The sequence below is a fragment of the Rhopalosiphum maidis genome, chromosome 1 (assembly GCF_003676215.2).
Source record: "Rhopalosiphum maidis isolate BTI-1 chromosome 1, ASM367621v3, whole genome shotgun sequence".
NCBI classification, from domain to species: domain Eukaryota; kingdom Metazoa; phylum Arthropoda; class Insecta; order Hemiptera; family Aphididae; genus Rhopalosiphum; species Rhopalosiphum maidis.
The window spans coordinates 32,696,597-32,717,436 of NC_040877.1; the positions used below are offsets into that span (position 1 = coordinate 32,696,597).

The 20,840-nt window shown below is 24.4% G+C and overlaps 2 protein-coding genes across 4 annotated transcripts; one reads left to right on the forward strand and one right to left on the reverse strand.

The window, feature by feature from the left end:
* The first annotated feature begins 3,589 nt into the window (after window positions 1–3,589).
* Window positions 3,590–7,172, forward strand: LOC113548931 (15-hydroxyprostaglandin dehydrogenase [NAD(+)]-like). Its single transcript, XM_026950038.1, has 6 exons — window positions 3,590–4,062; window positions 5,771–5,900; window positions 6,009–6,121; window positions 6,327–6,494; window positions 6,621–6,802; window positions 6,896–7,172. The coding sequence occupies exons 1-6, from the start codon at window positions 3,949–3,951 to the stop codon at window positions 7,011–7,013; spliced, it is 825 nt and encodes a 274-aa protein (XP_026805839.1). The 5' UTR covers window positions 3,590–3,948; the 3' UTR covers window positions 7,014–7,172.
* Window positions 7,173–10,061: 2,889 nt separating this feature from the next.
* LOC113550675 (esterase E4-like) lies at window positions 10,062–19,041 on the reverse strand. Of its 3 annotated transcripts, XM_026952669.1 has the most exons (9): window positions 18,868–19,041; window positions 18,263–18,371; window positions 16,625–16,814; window positions 16,260–16,554; window positions 15,801–16,183; window positions 14,132–14,297; window positions 11,340–11,527; window positions 10,992–11,260; window positions 10,062–10,774 (listed from the first exon to the last, which is right to left on the reverse strand). In XM_026952669.1, the coding sequence occupies exons 3-9, from the start codon at window positions 16,805–16,807 to the stop codon at window positions 10,561–10,563; spliced, it is 1,698 nt and encodes a 565-aa protein (XP_026808470.1). In that variant the 5' UTR covers window positions 16,808–16,814; window positions 18,263–18,371; window positions 18,868–19,041; the 3' UTR covers window positions 10,062–10,560. The 3 variants fall into 3 exon arrangements, with proteins under 3 accessions (XP_026808470.1, XP_026808479.1, XP_026808460.1); XM_026952678.1 differs by lacking the exon at window positions 18,263–18,371; XM_026952659.1 differs by lacking the exons at window positions 18,263–18,371; window positions 18,868–19,041 and adding an exon at window positions 17,851–17,970.
* Window positions 19,042–20,840: the final 1,799 nt, after the last annotated feature.

Consider the following 20,840-nt stretch of genomic DNA (forward strand, 5'->3'; position numbering starts at 1 on the left):
TAAATAACATTGTTTAATATAGCAATATACATATAATATTTATATTTATACGATTAAATACCCAGTTAATATTTCTATAAATTATTATGCATGTTATTAATATGTTAGATAAATTTTTAAATTATAAAACAAAATACTTTGACTCTATTACTGAATTTGTTTACACTTATAAGTTATAATATAGAAAATAAGTTATGTATTAATATTTTATGTTATAATATTAGGAGTGTAAATGCGAATTTAGATGAACTACTTATGTTCATAGAAAATGATAGTCATAAAAATAATATAGATGTTATTGTGTTAACTGAGATTTGGCATGATGTTAAAAATTGTAATATTAATGTATCTGATTACAATACGTTTTTCTCAAAAAAGAAGAGAAATCAAAACGATGGAATTATAATCTTAATAAAAAATAGATTTAAGTACGAATTTTTTGGGTATAACTTTGATGAGGTTAATATTGTTAAATTACTTATTAAGGCCAATAAGACTCCAATTACTTTATTTTGTATATATAGGTCTCCGTCAAACGATTTGCACAAATTTTTGACCATTTTAAACGATATTTTATTAACAGAAAAAAATGAATGTGGGTTTACAGTGATTCTAGGAGATATAAATATAAACATAATCGGTAAATCGGTATAGACAAGTCTGATAATGAATACTTAGATAGTTAGATAAGTTGTCAATGTTTAATTATAAATCTTTTATTAATATAACTCCGACTGGTTTTAATCATTCTTGCATAGATCATATTGTCTATCATATTCTTTGTCAAAAATAACAAAGAAATAAAAAACTTTAATGCCAGTGTCATTCATTTTCAATGATTTTATCAATACCCGTATTGGAAACAATTAATACTTTAAAATGCAATGCATTTAACTATATAGATTTTAAAAAAGTTGATACTAGTTTAAAATCTGAACTTTGGGTAGGCGTATACAAAATGTTAATGTAAGTTGTGATACATTTTATAGTATAGTATCCTCTGCAATAGATACGGCTACTACAAAAAAGATAGCAAGTTCTAAATATAAACGATTAAAAGACTGGATTACAGCAGGTCTCTTATGCTCAACTTGTAAAAAAACAAAAATTGTCTTTAAAAGGGAAAATGCATCCAAATAACAAATCGTTGGTGTCTTATTACACCAAGTACAAAAATAATTTTACTAGCATTTTACGACGAGCAAAAATTAATTTTCATCAAACTAAATTTTCCGTGGTAGCATCTAATCCCAAATTAACTTGGAAATTAATTAAAGAAGTTACCGACACTGAAATCCAAAATTCAAACGAAATAAAAACTATAATTATCAATAATGTTGCATATTCAGCATTTGTATTACACGTATAGTACTAATATATAATCAGCAGTATCATATTACGATCGGTGGGGACTGTCCATCGATTATTATCGAGTAAAATTACAATGTTAATCATTACGATTTATACTGTTAATAATAAAGGTCTATAAAACATGTTTATGTTGTTATTCATAGTAATAATACTTAACAAATAATAAGGCTATAAATACTTTAGATGAACCGTAAAAAGTGACACAATACTTTAATGATTTTTTTATTTGGGTGGGAAATCAAAAAACTAACAATTGTAATAATCATATTGATACTGAAGATATTACTGAACTACAAAATTATTCTTTTGATACTGTATTTAAAGAACAAATCAATGAACTGGATATTTCTCAAATAATAAATAAGCTGAAAGATGAAACCTCAGCTGGTTATGATAAAATATCGGTCAAACTTTTAAAATATATAGATAAAAGTATTTTGAGGCCACTAACATGCATATGTAATTTAAGTACACACAATTGCATATTCCCCGATAAATTTAAAACTACAATAATAATTCCATTATATAAGAATGGAGATAAACAAAAAGTTAATAATTATTGACCAATCTCTATGTTATGTAATTTTTTATTATTTTTTATCATTATTTTCTATTATTTATTTTTCATACCTGTAAATTTATTGCATTGGACAACTAGAGCTTTTTTAAGATTGTCAATGTGTAATCGACGACGAATGTCCGAGAGGATATTTTTATATTTTTATTTTAGTATAATATTTGATTAAAATATTTAATTTAAGTATAATCTTTGATAATATTAACTAATATACATTTTTATGCACGAAAAAAGTTTAATGTTCTATTCTTAAAAAATGTACTTAAATATGCAAAAAAAAAAAAACAAAAATGAACTCGCTAGGTTATGAAACGGATTTATAGCTCATCTATCATACGCAAGTCCTATAACTTCTCATCCCTATAATTATTAATATTTATTATTAAATATATTAAATAATGAGCAACACTTTTTATGTAAGATTACATCGACACAAATGTATTATTTATATATTTTCTAAAACAATTAATCGCCTCTCCCAAGATGAGGTTCCAGAGACGTCAATACGTGCCTGCATCAATAATGACTGATTATTCATTAGTTGATTACTAATCAACAATTTTTATATATGTCATGCTATTTTAAAAAATTAAAATGAATTAATTATATCGTGGTAATTTTATCTGTTATATTATATAAATGTAATAATGTAATATGATGTAAAATGTAAAATATAATAATCGAAACACATAAATGGGCGTCTTCCCTTCTCAAATTCTTCTACTGTTATTATACTTGTATCATTACCACTTAATTTTCTTAATGTATACTTTTATTATATTATAAAAAAAACGCGAATAATCTGATTATCTGATTTATTTTAATAAATAAATAAAATTGTTTGTCAAACACTCAAACTAATTTATCAATACAATACCTACATGAATCATAATTATTACACCTAGTCACCTGAAATATTAATTACTCAATGCCCACACTCTTTAGTCTTTATACTTCAATAACTAAATTATTTAAATTATTTATTTTTAGAATTTTTTAATATATATACTTAAATACCACATATTTCAATACTTGGATATATTTATACCACTTTATGGATGTTCAGTCACGTTAGTTCCTTTTTTATAAATTAAAACCATCTTATTTTACCAAAAGTTGTCGAGTCGATTATTTTCATAAACATGTTATATGCATTAAATTCAATTAAGTAATTAAAATTAAAATGAGCAGCTTCTGAGTTATTAAGGCATTTTAAAGATTATTAGTAATTATGGTGTGTAATGTGTTGTAGAATTGCAAATTAATCATTTTTTTTCTAGTATACAATTAAATTATGGTTGTTTAAATATTTAAATTAGTTTATTATTTAACTTAATTATCTGTGTATAATAATGTAACTTTTATAATTAAAAATTGTATATGAAACTATCCAAATAAATGTTAAAATGTTATCTGATCAGGTTATATTTATTATAATGGTTCATTAACAAAAAATATTCCTAGTACCTACAAATAGAGATTAGAATAAAAAAGTTAATAAATAACACACTTTTAAATCATAGGTCAATACTATGATAATAATTTAAATTTTTGTTAAGAATAAATTGAGATTCGTATACCTAATCTTTGATAATAATAATGTAGTCCAAAGACCGCAATTATTACAATCATTCAGACTGAAGGGAAGAAACGCACTTTATAAACAATTGGAGTTATAATAAAAGCATTAAAGCCATAGAAAATTTATTTAAACATTAAACCACTCGGATCTTTAAAAAATTACGTTGAAAAAATATTAAATAAATAAAAAATACAAGCTTAAAAACAATTCTTAAAAAAAAATTTGGTACCTAATATTATTTAAATTATAAATTATTTAAAATAAGTTTTTTTTTTAATGTTATACTTAATTAATATAATTTTTTACTTTTAATAACTAAAGTTATTCTCTTGACTTTTGAGTTTATGAAATCAAAGTTTGTGTAGTATTTTTGCATCAATTCTGTGTTAATTGGCATTTCAACTCTAATTGTATTGCGATGAACATAAAAAGTCCAAACGGAGAATTTGACGGATCTGTAGCATTGATAACAGGAGGTGGTCAAGGACTTGGTTTAGCGATTGCCGACGAACTAATAAAAAACGGTGCATATGTAAGTAACAGACTATAATAAGAAATAACAATAAAAACATAAAAAAAACCTATTCCCAATATTTTTACACAATGAAAAAAAATTAGGGTATTTTTTAGTTGTATAGTTCTTAAATATAAAGTATAAGGTTCCTTATAAGTTACGCATAATGGAATTTAAAAATTAAAAATTATAAATAAAAATACATTAACTTGTTTTTTTTTTATAGACATTTGAAGCTTATATTTGAACAAAATTCGATTTTAAGTAAACAATAATACATTTTTTTATTTTGTAATTCAAAAATATTTTTCTTATTGTAATATATTTATAATAAGATTGACATAAATCCATCATGTATCCATTAACTGAAATCAAAATGTAACATTTTTTTATAATAATTCTAATTATCCGATAATAAAAACTAATTATAGTTAAAATATGAAAACATAAGAAAACCAAATTTGAACAAGTATAATTTTTGAGTTATTAAAATGTGTGTGTACTAAGGATAAAAGATCCATAATGATGAGTTTGGAAGATGTAAAGGCTATGATGATTTAAAAAAATAAAATAATTAATGTTGACGGTCACATAGGTACGCGTCGTATGACATAAATGAAAAATAAGCCTAATAGTTTTCAAATGAAAGTTGTGTTTATTCTGTTTGGTTTAGTTTAAAGTTATATAGTTATAACAATTCACAATTTCATAACACTTAACACTCGAAAAATTAATAGAAAATCAGGTAAGTTATAATTAAAACAACTAATAAATTGCAAAAATTTTAAGTTAAATAAAAAAAAGTTAGACAAGTGGATATTTCTCTGCAGTACAATATGCGTTGAGTAAATCACTGTAATGGGTGTGCTAAATTTGAATTCAATGATTCGAAGACTGGCTGTCGGAGACCGATGTGTCAGCCTATAGTATAATAACTATACTTCATGATATGTTTTTTATACAACTATATTTAAGTCATTTCTTTTACTTTTAGTATTACGGTAGGTTGGTGTTATTATGTATAACAAAACAGATTATAATGAAATATACGTAAAAGTTAAAAGTCCCCACGAATTGTTTTTAAATCATAACAAAATAATTATCGTCGTTATTTATCTTTAAATAAGTAATTTCGTCCAAAATTAAACTACATATGTCTATATCTAATTTCCTTTATATATATATTAGATTTTATGGTTTCAGTATAAACTACTAATGAGCCAATGAGATATCTTATATTACAATTTCAAAACGTAAATATAAAAAGAAAAGCTTTTATGAATTTATAATTTCAAAATATAATTGACGAATTTCGTGATTTTGAAAAATGATGTAAAAATTTAAACTTCAAATGGAAAAATAATTGTAATTATATATTTTTTAATTTTTATACTGATGCAAAAAAAAATATGTGGGATCTTACATTAAATTTCCAAAAATTTTAACCTTGTGAATAATTTTTATTTGTATTTATATAATTTATAAAAAAAAACTTAATTAGAAGTTCAATTCGAATTACATACAATTTTTTTACGTTTATAATGTAGATTGTTTAAATAGTTTATAATGCAAATTTTTTTTATATACCTATTTAAACTTGTTTCTTATATATAAACTATAAAATAACTTTCCATCATTTATGTTAAATCATCTTCATTATATTATTTATTATCATTTAAAAATAACTTTTTATACATTAATTTTTTTGCTATTTATTTTTTTCAAGGTGTCACTATTAGATATTAACGAAGCAATAGGAAACAAAGCGATCAGTGAATTAGAAATCAAATACAAATTGTCTTCAAGTAGATTACTATTCATAAAGTGTGATGTTACCAATAAAATCGAATTCGAAGGTAAATATTCTTCTCAATAATTTTTGTCATGTAAACATTTAACATAATAAATTAAAATTTATATAAAACACAGAACATTGATTAATTTTTTTACATGTATATTTTTAGACTCTTTTAAGAAAACTATTGAAAAGTTTGGAAAACTAAATATTGTTGTTAATAATGCTGGTATTATGAGCAAGTATATTACTTCGTGGGAGCTAGCCATCGATTTAAATTACGTAAGTAGGCAAACACATTTATAGGTAGGTACCTAAATCGTGTATCAGTAATATTTTTGTATTTCTATAAGATTCTTCAGCTTAGTTCAGTTAAAAATTATACTTATCATAAGGATGATTGAAAAACATAATAGATTAGTTCTAATTGTTATATTACTTTTAGTAGTATCAGATGAATATATTTTATACCATTATTATGTTATAGAAAGCAGTAGTCCATGGTACCATACTAGGTCTCAAATACATTGAAAACAAAGTCGATAGAAACTCTGCAGTAATTAATGTAGCATCGATAGTTGGACTATCCAACACTGTCTTGCCCATGTACCAATCAACCAAAAGAGCCGTTATTGATTTCACAAAATGTATAGGAGTGAGTATTGAGTATATCTAGAATATTTTGATTACTGGCAATTGCAATGAACATTTGTTATGACTAATACATGTAGAAACTTTTATTTTTATTTTTAATATGAATACATTTTGTATGCGTTTCAAGTGTTCGTTCAATACAAATGCAAACGGAAATAACATTAGAGTTATGGCCATTTGTCCCGGCCCTACGTTTGACGGATTTGATAACAACATTGATGAGAAAAACTCTTTAGAGCACGAAATTAAGGAATTAATAACCAGTGGTGAAGAAACCCCAAATCCGAATAGAGTAATAATAATACAAAGGTAATGCATTCCATACAATTATTACGTTAGTGTATTGTACGAATAAGTAAATACTATAAAAAAGCTTAAAATATTTAAAAATTTGTATTACAGTACTGACTACTTTAAAACTGCATTTATTCACGTTATGAAAAACGGCCAAAGTGGAGATATTTGGATAGCTGAAAATAAAGAGCCTGCGAGACTTGCACATTTCTACACTCAATATTAAATATCGACTTCTAGTTGAATTTTAATTTTGTAACTACTATAAGTTATGATAAAATATTTATTAAATTATATAAAGTAAAAATTAATTATATAGAACAATTTAATTAAGTTTAATCACAACTATGTTGTGTAACTTTGTCACGTTACAAATGTTAATATTACAGACTACAGTTATAACTTATAAGTAATAATATACATAGGTATTTTACAAGTTTTATTTTTTTAATTTAAATACCTAGCTTCCTACAATATTTATACATTAAATAATAATTTTTTTTCTATTAATGTTATATCTATGTATTATTATACATATTAGGCTGCAACTTATTTGCGCACATTTTTTATTTTTTACCTGAAATACGGAACTTGTTTGGGCACACGATGATATTAAATGTATAATTGGTTTACGCACATCACAATAATTATAATTCTAAAAATACAATCGAAAACAGAATTAAAAATAACATCAATTAATCAAAATATAAATAATTATCGCCGAAATAAATCAATAGAATCAGTTGAACATCGTATAAACTTATAAACAAAATATAAATATAGTGTGAAATAGATCAAATTAAATATTTGCAAATAATGAGGAACTGTTATTATGGAAAATAATAGATACGTAGGTAATTCTTATGATCAAATTAAATATAACATATTCCATTTATTAAAATTAACAATTACAGTGGATTCCGCTTAATGTGGGCATCGGTTAATATGGGCATTCGCTTAATATTTGCAAAATGGTCTGGTCCCAATATAAATGTGTATTAACAAGGTTGAAAAAAGCTATGTAATATGGGCACTCGATTAGGTTTATGTGGGCAATTTTTATTTTATCATAGTGTTAGAATACACATATGTATTTAAAAACGACTAATTTAATCGGGCTTCGTCATATCTATGAGATTGTGTTTATCGAAAATAATAAAAAGCATTAGGTACCATTTAAATCTTAAAACCCTTTTCTGCATATTGTACCAAAAATGGCACAAATTAGTTTTTCGTAGTTTCAATTGTTGAAAATAAAGTTACAACATTACTACATTACTACGGCCAGTTACATCTACCTAGCAGTAAAATTGTGAACTTCAGATGAAAAATAAACGACTGAAAATATTATTGTTGTGCAAAGTGAAAAACTACCCACTTATGTTACAACAATAACAATTTGATACTTATGATATTACCGATCTTTGGTAAAAAAAATCTATCTTGTAGTACTTTTTGTCCAGAATATTTTAAAAATAAGTATAGATTTTTAAGTATAATGCTTATTGAAATATTCAAGTATATCATAACCTAATTATGTACCAAAAGTTAATCCTTAATCAACTTTTAAAGGTAGTTCACTTGAATATTTTTTAAATATTTTTCCCATCCTCCTGTTGTTTTTTATCGGAAAAAATAAAATTTCATGCAGAAAGGGATTTTGTTTACTTTTTTTTATATTTTAACCAATTTCGGTTTTTATAAGTAACCACTGAATGTGGGCAAACAGGGTTGGTCCCAACGTGTCCACATTAAGCAGTATCCACTGTATATTATAACCAAGTATTAAAATGCAATTTTAACTTAAACAAGTATTAAATATTAACAATTATTATTTAGTGATAAGCAAGTAAGTAACTGGATACATCCATAGATAATCCTAACCCTAAGACTGTAAGGGTGAAAGAAAATGTGACATTTTCGTGTGTAAATACTTTTAAAGAAGTAATAACTATAAACAATTATTAATAAATGAATATTAACATGCAAGGTAAATAAAAGATAACTGAGCAAACCATATTGTGTATGGTTTAAGGCTCAACTGTTCCCAGTAAATTGTATTTTTTTGTATGTGAACAAGATGTCTTTTTGGTATTTGTGCGCAAACCAGTGTCACCCCATATTAAAATGACGACCTATAGTATATGTGTTGGTTGAATTTATTTTTACCGACATTTTAAAAAATCATTGCATATATAAATAAAATATAATTTTGTACGTTAAAAGATCCAAATTACTCAAGAATAATATTTTTAAATTACAGCAAAATAACTAAAACATTTGAACTAAAAAATTGTCGGTGATTTTGACGAATATTGTCAAAATTTGAACCTCAAACAATTATTAAAAAAAATCATAACCATGTATTTCAAATATTTTTATATTCCTATAAAGAATTACATACACTAAAAAATATATTAAAAATGGTAAATACCTAAAAATAGTCAAAATTGAGCGTAGAAAATGATAATTTAGTAACAGTGAAATACTTTGCTGCTACAATTAATTCTTATTAAATTTTTATTACAATAAAAAAAACTAAAATCGTCAGATAAGAGCCGTTATATCTATTATGCGTAAATATTGTATTTCGCAAACTTTAAATTTAAAATAAATATTTGTGGATTTACTGTCCGATTGATATATTTTTTTCTATTTTTTAAATAGTATTAGGAGTTTTTAATTTTAACCCTCCAAAAGTACAAACTAAATCTAATTTATTAACAGAAATCACTCTCAAAGTTTAAGATCAAAGCATTTTTTCTACGATTCGACGTACCTATACCTACACATACAATAATAAAAAACTCACACATCATTATAAAATCAGCACATTTGTCGCTCTGCCTCAAGGACATGGAAGAAAAAAGATTAAAAAAATAGTATAATAATCATAAATAATTAATACATTTGAACTGTAACTTCCTCCGAAGTTTTTTCCTTTAAAACGAAAACAAAAACAAATAAATCTTTTTGACATCTGTCACCAATACATATTTAAATCATTAATATAATTAGATTTGAAATTCTAACGCTAATGTAAAGTCGTCAAACTTATAAAGAACTTGAAGAAAATCAAAAATTCAAAATCCTAATAATATTTTATTATTCAAAAATGACTAATGAGATTTTCAATAAGCATACTTTTTAAGTCCATTATCAGTATTGTCACCAAACATTACTAAATTCAGTTTACACCATGCAAATTAATTCATACCAGCATACCCAATGAAAATAATGTCGATTATGATCATACAAAAAATGTACATTGCAATTAACAATCATGTATACAATATATTTTAAAACTAAACAATTGGTACCTCAATTATCTCATTTAAACAAGGTAATATTAGTTACACTAATCGTATTACGTGACGTCGACTTTCTCTCTCTCTCTCCTCATGTAGTCACGAATATATAAGTAGTTCACATTTAAGTCTTTGAAGTGACATATTACGATTTTATTATAATTGTACACAAGTTTAATATTTTTAAAACAAGATACCTTATTAAAAAAGGCTAAAAATAAACAGTTATATAATTTAATACATTCCAAAATTATTAATCAAATGAACCATTCCTATAAAATAATAGAAAAAAATTGATACAACATACAGTATTGTTGTAACGAGTATTAATGGTAATTTAAAGTTCACTTTAAAAGTGGAATCACATAATATAATTTTAAATGTTAAAATATATCACCTGGTATTTGGTTAATCTAAAATTTAAAATAATGAGTATAGACAGTATAGTTAAAAATTATAATAATATTAAAATTCGTCTTTTATATTTGAATTTATTGGTGATGTATTTTTATTTAAACGTGATAATAAAGGCAGTTCACTCCAAAATTTATACTCCTTCTCTAATGGATTTTTTACAATTTTTGGTTGGACTGAATCTATGTGAAGTAAAACTGATTCTTCAATAGAAGTAAATACTGGCCAAGTTTTTCCATTGTCCGTTCCATCAATAGTAGGTATTCTAGAATAAATAATTATTTTGTCAGTGTGTATTTTTTTAAATTTGAATATCTACAAAAGTATACAACTATAAATAATGAATGAAGTTTATTTTATCTTATTCAAAAACTGAATTATTTAATGACTATTAAGTAACTTATGCAATAAAGTTATAAAATGTATTTTTAATTTTATTCTGACTTTTAAATATAACTTAAATAAATAAATATTATACTCACTTAGATGATGCAAACTTGACCCAAATATTAACCATGAACTTTGACATTTCTATATCTTTGTCACTTAATCCTTTGGGATTCAATTCCTTCAATGAAAACAAACTAATCAATTCATCAGCATGACTTACTCCAAGAGACTTTTTACAATCGCCATAAAATTGGTTGAATGAAAACTCATTTTGATAATCGAATAAATAAAAATAGACTGGTGAAGTTAATTTAATGCTCATGTCCATGGTACACGTAATAAAAGCGCCGTCTCCGATCATCTATAATTAATTATTTAAAAAATGTATTTCAATGTTTAAAAAAATTGATTTATTTATAAAATTATATATATTATAATACTTTAACTGCATCCAAATGCGAATCGCCCTCTATTTTTCCCGATGGAAAATACTTTTCAATGATCCGATTATTAATTTCGTCCATATGTTTAGGCAATGACACATGTTTGTACATTAATAAAACAGGCAACAGGCGATTACTATCGGTAGATAGTTCCGGGTAAAGAAGAGAAGTTTCGTTGAATAAAGCTGAAAATATGAATTAAAAATTTAAGAATAGATTGACAAACCCGGAAATTAGGAATTTTTCCAATCTACTTATCTATATTTTAATTAATAATTTTGTTTTGTAAAATCACATTTTACAGTTACAACCAAAATATTTATTACTTACTTTAAAATTCAACGAATTAACCAAAGAAGATATAATTATACAATTTATCTATTTAAAAAGTATAGTATGAGATCTAAAGTGATGCATATCAACAATAAACATTTGCATACAAGTAATCTTATGATTCCTTAAACTCAGGTGAATAATGTTTAAAAGTTTAATTAAAATTGACCACGTGTTTGACATACCTACTTTAAATTGTTTTTACAATTACTTAGACATTTAATTTAAAACGATGTAGTTTGCGAACACTGATTTTCAATTTTTAAAGTTGTTTTAATATATTAACAATATGGAGAGTTTTAACTTATAGTCGAAATTTTCTAGTTAAAGATATATTAGAAAATAATGTGCTTATCTTTTATGAATTCAAACAAACAATGAAGTTATCGAACAATTGAAAAGTAAAAGTAATTGAGTCAATATTGATTAAAACTGCTTCGCTATTAATTGCCAAATGTTTTAAAATCTTTGAAAGAATTATAATAATTTATTAGGTACTTGTTAGATATTATGTATAGCATTGAAGTATTCAATTATGAAATTTAAAGTTTCAAATTAATTTAAGTTATAAATGTTTACTGCGTTTGTATATTTTATTATTTAAGACCAAACGTGCTATATAATTATATTGTAAGTGCATTAGTACTGATGAAGAATATTTTGTTTACTAAACAATAAAATAAAAAAGGCACTCGTTGGTAGCTTAAATTTGTATTACATAAACCGAAAAATTGTACCAATCTACTTCTTTAATTTTTCATATTATTTTCTAACATTATTTGAATTTTAATATGCTTATAGCCAAAGACTAAAATGTGTGTACAATACAAAATTTAAAAATGTGTAGAAGTCATAATGAAATAATGAAATCATAAAATTTTGAATACTTAAATTTTATTACTAATATTGATTATACGTAACGTTAACCTGTTGTACTTAATTATTATTAACGTTATGATTTTATATTAAATTGGGTACGTGTCTAGATGATAAAGACTTTACCAGACAATGTCTGATTAGGTTAAAGTTTACCGTAAAATAGAATTTAAAATGCTAATTAATCTTGAATCTCGATGCTTGGAACATTGGAACCAACATCATTTAATCTTACATGAAATAAATAATTAATTAATCTAATACATGTAATTATCATAGCATTTTAATGTTAAATTGATGGTTTATTTTAATTTTCATTAATCATTAGTAATCGATCTTATATTAAATTTTCAAAAATGTTAACCAAATGATTTTTCTAACAGCAATCATAGAAAAAAATAATAAAAAATTGAATATTTTTCATACCAAAAATATTTCAAAAAGAAATAACATATTTTGTACACTTTATCGTACTTATTACCTATACTTTGTTTTAAGTACAATGTTTTTAAAATCTACATAAAATATAAAATATCTATACTTTGTTTATGAACTCATACTTCATGACCTAAAATAATAAACCTAAATTTAATTGATACATTGTAGCTAAAATACAAATCTAAAATTATGGCGCATGATTTTTTGCCCAAAATACAACAAAATAACAAATATAAAGAATAAAAATATTTAATACATGACAAATTAATACAAATTTTAAATAATTAAAAATAAATTATAATTTATTGAACTCTAATAACTAGTTACAAAGTAATTTTAAAAGTAACTATAAGGTAAATAAGTATTATTTATAAATTAATCTACAAATTTTGATAAAATTCAAAATAAACGTAAAAGTTTTATGCGCCAATATTTTTGAATCATTATAAATAAATGTATAATTATTCATCGAATAAATATGTAGTTTCGTCCAAAATTGAAATATAAATATCTACATTTTTAGTTTCAGAATGCATTTACCATGTATTAAATTTTCTTCCTTTTACTAAAAAATTGAAAATTTTACAAATTTTCATTATTAATAACTGATTTAGATATAAACATTATTTTTTCAAGAATATTGTTATTTTAATTACTTTAAATTATTTAAATAACATATTTTCCAAAAATCTAATAGTTAAAGATATACGATGATAATGAATGGGGAATAGTAGGTTCCTACACGAGAGTAGCAGGTAAACAATTACATACGTTAGTTCTTGTGAATATCTTGTATTAAAAAAACTTGTTTTAACTAAATAGTCAAGGCCTTTTTGATCTTCTTTTATCCATCAACCAAAAACCGGTTTCTGTACTCAAACTTGTTAACAGTTATAGTATGCAATAATTTAGTCTATGAAATATGTATAATAAAATATATTCTAGTTTTATAGTATTATACTTTAATATTTATGGGATCAAAATAAAATGCAAAGCACTATATAAGCTAATAAACTATGTGGTGTTCTTTATTTGTTGGATTATTGTTTATTTTAAAATATGTCTTCATTAATTAAAATAGTATTACAGTATAGTTAACAAATTGATATAAAATATGCCAAATATATAGTAATTTTACTTACATGCAGCAAATACACCACCTTCGCCCGAATTCAAACCAATAATAGTCGGTACAAAAGATTCTTGTTTAAAGTCAGTAAATGGATGGTTACATAGGAACGATTCTTGGTTTAAATCGCACGATTCAACCACAGGTGGAAATATTATACATGGATGATTTACCCACTCCTGAAACATAAAATATTTTAATTTTACTTTGAATATAATTATTAATTAACATAGTAAGCAACCAATTTAGTGTGTTACATTATTAACTATCACGTTAATACAATAACAGAAAGGATCATTCGCAGGGGCGGATAGAGCTTTTATTACCGGGAATTGAATTCAAGGGTCCATCAGAACGAAAGAGCCCAAACATTTTATGATCGCTTCGCTCGCAATACATTTACAAAACAAGTCTATATAATTCTTACTCTAATATTATTTTATTTTAATATAAAACTATTCAATCATAATTAATACATTAATTTTTTTTTTTTTTTAATACATCATTTTATGCAGCCATCTTATCAATAATATCATTAAGGTTACTTTTAGTTAACATTTCTTTTTCAATTCTCATTAACATTAAACTTACTAAATGCTCTTGTGACATTGAATGTCTTAAATAATTTTTTACATACTTAAGACAAAAAATCCAGTTATTTTATTGCACTTAGAAGCGCTTGTCATTAAAAGATCATTCTTGTTATTTTTTCTTTATTGAGCACCACTCATACATACGATACATTATAATTAATAGGTAATAGTAATATATTCATTATCCATAATATACAATAAACATAGAAAACGGGCATGGACCAATTGTGCCTAAAACATTATTTTCGTTTAGAGTCAGTATATCAATTGCACTTGTATAATATATACTAAAATGCTTGCTAATTAAAACTTATTTATTGATCGATTGATTACTGATTTAAGTGACTGGGTGTTTTATAACAGTATCGGAAATTTTATGAAACGAATTATAATGTAATATAACTGGTATTTAATTTTGAATAATTAACGACTTTAAAATAACTTGTACAATGCGAAAAAAATTATTTATTTATTTATTTTACTTATTATTATATAAAGGGCACAAGGTTCAAAGTGAAATTATGTATTAATACTCATAAAAAATCGGTTAGTGTTTTCATTTATTATATAATAATTATAAGTTATAATTTATAACTAACTAATACATTTTCCTTAGGTATTGTTAAATGTTTTGAGCGCAATTGGTAAACTGCCTAGAAAACGTATTATAATATGTCTATATACAATGTCATGTTTTATTAACGTAACCGCAAAAGTATTTATTTCATTTTTAATTATAAACCAAATACCTACCAATAAAATAAAATTAATAAACTGTTTCCAAATTGTATATAGTTCGATATTATTATTATATTATTAATAACATTTAAAACATAAAATACTGTGTTGAGACTGGGGGCCCCATAATTTGGTACGGACAGGAACCCACCTGGAAAATCCCGATTTTCCAATAAGCCTATCCGCCCCTTTAATGATGTGATCATTGTTTTACATTGTTATATTTTTTATTGTAATCGGTACTTCGCTTGATAGTAGAACAACAAAACAATACAATAATCCATGAAAAGTAAAGATTGCAGAGACAGGAAAGATAAAGGCGCCCACAGGTCACAGAGATATGATACTCACGAACAATTTATTATGAAGTTCGACAATATAATTAGCTGGGAGTTGTTTTAAACAGTTTAATATTTCTTCGGAAGTATTGAAATGACATCCAGCGATAGTAGCAACTGCCTCGGTACGCTTACGAATTAACCCAGATGGAGAAACAGCCCAACGACACATTGGTGTACCACTCTGGAGTATGGCTTTATGGAACAGGCCTTTACTCATCGGCGATAACAAGTGATAACCAGTACTGGCACCGCCCGCGCTTTCGCCGAATATTGTTACTTGGCTAGGATCACCGCCAAAATTAGCAATATTTTCTTGAACCCAACGTAATGCCATGACTTGATCTTTTAATCCATAGTTACCTGGTATCACGTCGTCTTCGGTGCTTATAAATCCTTAATAATAACAAATTAATTTTATTAAATATTAATTTCAAAACAGTTCATAGTTAAGCGTATAAACAAATCTAACCAAATAATCCAAGTCTATAGTTTATAGATACAAAAACAACATCTTTATCCATAAAATATTCAGGTCCATATACGTTTGATCCACTATGACCAGCAAGAAATCCTCCACCGTGTATCCAAAACATTACCGGAAGTTTTCCATTAACATTTGGTGTGTAAACATTTAAATATAAACAGTCTTCCTCGCCTAATGTTAAGTGTCTAATTGATGAAAAGAAATGGTTATTTTGCGTACACATATTTGATTCTTTTGTGGCATCTAAAATACCCTCCCACGAATCTACTCTTTCTGGAGGCTATAATAAATTATAAAATATTATTATGAAAATTGTATTGTATCTCATCCAAAATTTCAATAAAATTTACCTTAAATCTAAGTTCATCTATTGGTGGTTTTGCATATGGTATAGCGGTAAAAGAATAAAAATCTCGGCCATCTCTCGATTTTAAATTTTGTCCTCTTATTGCACCGTTTGTAATCTTTACTACTGGATTACAAATTACAGCACTCAAAAATAGAATGCAAGTAATGCAAGAAACTGCCCACATTTTCAAACTAAACATTTAAGTATTCTCTAATTAATTGATATTTACATATAATATTTATTTATATACATCCATATTTTCAAAAAATCATCTTCTTAACAATTTACAAAATAAAGTAAATTAGTAACCCCATAAGATATTTTTTAAATGGAATACAAAATCTAAATAATTAAAAATATGGCCGTTAAGTATATTTAAAAATTTAAAAAACAAAATTTGAATTAATTTCTTATTAAAGTGAAAAAATGGAGTTAAATATGCTTGACACTACATATGTAAAAATACATTTTAATTCCATAATAAATACAATATTAGGGGAAGAGAAATTGGGATAATTTAAGATTAATCAAGTCTAACACAACATTGATGATAAATTATTATATTATTAGAGGTATAAGATTATTTAATCAACTACCTCAGGTATTAAACTAATTGACAACAATAATAAATTTAAGTTACTTATAAAATATAAACAAACGATTATTCTCATTATAATTAATTTGTTTAAATATTGTATTATTACCATTATTTATTATTATTATTATTTTTTACTATTATTATTATTGTGTTTTGTGAAATTTTCAATTTAAACATATCAAATACATTTTGATGGTCTCCCTACCTCTACCACAAACTTTACTTACAGGGAATATATTTCAACATACATATTAAAAATACAATAAACCTACCTATATTATGTGTATAAAGGTGAATAAAGATTATATTATTTATATATAATTACCTATGTTATAAAGTTAAAAATAAATAAAAAATTAAAATTAAATAATGTCTGAACTACAATTATAGGCACTATTAAAATAAAAATATAAATTATTGCAACTAAAAATGAACTATTAACGTATAATAAATTAATTCACACTGATAATTATTATTAAATAATAATTATAACTAAAAAGTATTAAAAATACATTTTTTTATATTTTAATTATCTAATTCAACATTTAGTAGAGATCAGTGTTAAAAGAATGATATGAAAATACATAAACAATATTATATTTTATTCTTACATCGTTACACATACTCACGTAGTCATATGTATACATTCAAACTGAATAATGAAATATAAAGACGCAGGATAAAACGATTCCGTTGCCGTCACGACCCCAACTAACTACATTCTGAAGGTAAAATAACAAAAACTGGGGAGTTTAGAGCAGGTGCCAGAAAATCATTGAGCCTTAGGCACTTCAGGTGTGGTTACAAAATTAAAGCAAAACCTATTTGATCCTTAAATATTCTTATATTTTATTTTGTCTTCCAATTTTTACTACCAAAAAAAATAAGTTCCAACTACTTGAATTAATTTTGATTTTATTATATGTTCCTATATTTTATGTAGGAATACAAAATAATAAATATAAATAATATAATATTTCTTTTGGTAGGTATTTAATCTGTAGAAATACATATTTTGATAAGAGAATTAAAATAACTTACTAAAATTAAAATAATTCTTTCTTTTGAATGAATTATATGCCGTTACGAATGTAGCTACTAGCCAAGTATTAGTAACAACTAAATACTAATATTGTTTGTGTTGTGTTATCTAGTTAAACAAATTAAAAGATAAAAGATAAATGTCATTATTATGCAGTTCTAACATTATTAATAGGGGAAAAAATTGAACAATAATAATAAGCTTTTACAAAAATAAACTTACAATTTAATCAATTAAAAATTTATTTTAGCAAACACAATATTATAATGCAGACGTAATAGATAAAGCTATATTTAAAACTTTAATTAATTACAACTTTACAAGCCTTTTAAATTAACAAAAATAGTTTAATTTACGAATTGTTAAAAAAAATATTATTATTATTATTTAGGTAGTTAACTATTAATGGTTTATTTTAATTTGTATATATTTCCAAGTTTTATAAAAGCAATCCATGTTTAAAAAAAATATAACGTTATATAATAATAATAATAAAGTACCTACATGCATAAATATAATTGCTCATAAACAAAAATCTCAAAAGTAAACAAATTTAAATATAGTTAGTACCTAAATGTGTAAATCATTATAGTATTTTACTTACTATTATCGAGTTGTAAACCGTGTAGTTGCCGCTTTCGTACTGAACTACTGAAGCCCTTGAGTAGTAGCGTTGGCACTATGATGTATTATGTACTTAGAACAGTTTGTAGATACCTGCATCATTGTCAACGACGATTGTCTGATTGAGAAAGAAACTTGGTCTCACCCGTCCCATATCTTGATTAAAATTAGTTGATAAAACTATAAACATTAGCCGCATTATACCTTCATTTTTCAATCCGTTAAATCATTCATTATTTTTTTTACATTCAAAACAGAGCGATGAATATATTTTTTTCATTGAATTTCTGTATAATCATTTTCAACAATTATTTAAGCTAAAATACACATCCGAGGAACTATACAATATATTAATGTAATAAATTATATTGTCAGATTAGTGGTTTCCAAACTGTTAATCCTGGTATCCTATGGAGCACCGCAACAAGCCTATACAAAAATAAAAATATAATTACAATCAAATGTAATAATTTTTTATTAAACTCAATTTGAATTTTTTAAATGTAATTTGATTATTTTCGCAGTCATTGAACACTACTCACCGCAAAAATTCAAATAACATTACACGCATGACTTCCTGAGATCGGCTTTGTTCAGTTTTGTCAAGTTTTATACTTTTATACCGTTGATATTTTTCTAAGTTGAACGACCTTTAAATTGATTATCAAAAAAAAACTAGTATTTAAATGGACAAAAATATTATTACTTCTATAATACTGCAATGAATTAAAAAATAATAAATATGTATGCTGAAACATATAATTCTATATAATAGTTATTTAATGCAACACAATTAAATTTAGGTAAAGAGCCCTTTCAATTCTAATAAATACAATAAGTTAATAACTGTACAAATTGCATTCCTATTATAATGGATTATAATTTCTAACTTAAGGGGAAGTGTCATAACATCTTCATATTGTTATGTTCCCTGTATTTTTAAAGTCACGTTGACAATATATTTTAATTGGCATGAGTTTCAGGTGAACTATTAAAAATAGAATTTAGTTCTAATGCAGTGTTTCCCAATACTTTTGGCACTACGGGAGCACGGACTACTTGAAAAACTTTCGATAGGTCATTAACCATCTCAATTTAAGGGGAACCTTTTTAATTTGCATTATATATTATTAACTTATTTTAACTGTCTCTTTATGACTATTTTATTATAATTAATGCATTTTTTAACTTGGCATTTATTTAAATGTTTTAGAAGTCTCGTATAGATATGTATATATAGGTAGGTAAGCAGTAGCAATATACTGTGGTTCAATACTATAAAACGTATTTCATCATTTAAATACTATTGTTTGGCCACATTTTAGTTTTTTATACGTATTTAGGTGCCTACATAAAAAAAATATAAAAATACAAATATTATTATTCAGTGAAAATGTCGTCTCTAAAGTGCTTCATTTTTTAATTACATCAAAAAAGCTAATCAATTTTGTCAATAACCATTTTTTACATTGAACTTTTATAAATAAATAATTAATAATATACTTAAAACTTAATACCGAAGTAACTATAGAATTGAATAAACAGTTTGTGGATTTGTAGTACAAATAGCTTAAAATTAATCTAAATAATTTAAAAAATGTATTAGCGGTAATTATTTTATTTAGTTTTTCCCGATAATTTTTAAAAGTACTAGGAATTTTTTCTTTTGATCAAAATTCAAAGAAAAATCCAATTTTCTACCAGAATATTGAAACTATAAGTTTTTCGGACACAAAATAGAAAAATTATGTATAATTGTAATTCATCGCTACGCTCAAAATCTAAAATGTTAATAAAAAACTTGCATATTTTATCCGAGCATGCATATATAATAATAATTGTTATGATTTATTTTTTAATACACAAATACTCATAGTATATATACTTTATACTATATTTATAATATTAATATTATCATCAATAAATGTAGCCACGTAATGTATCAATCTGTAA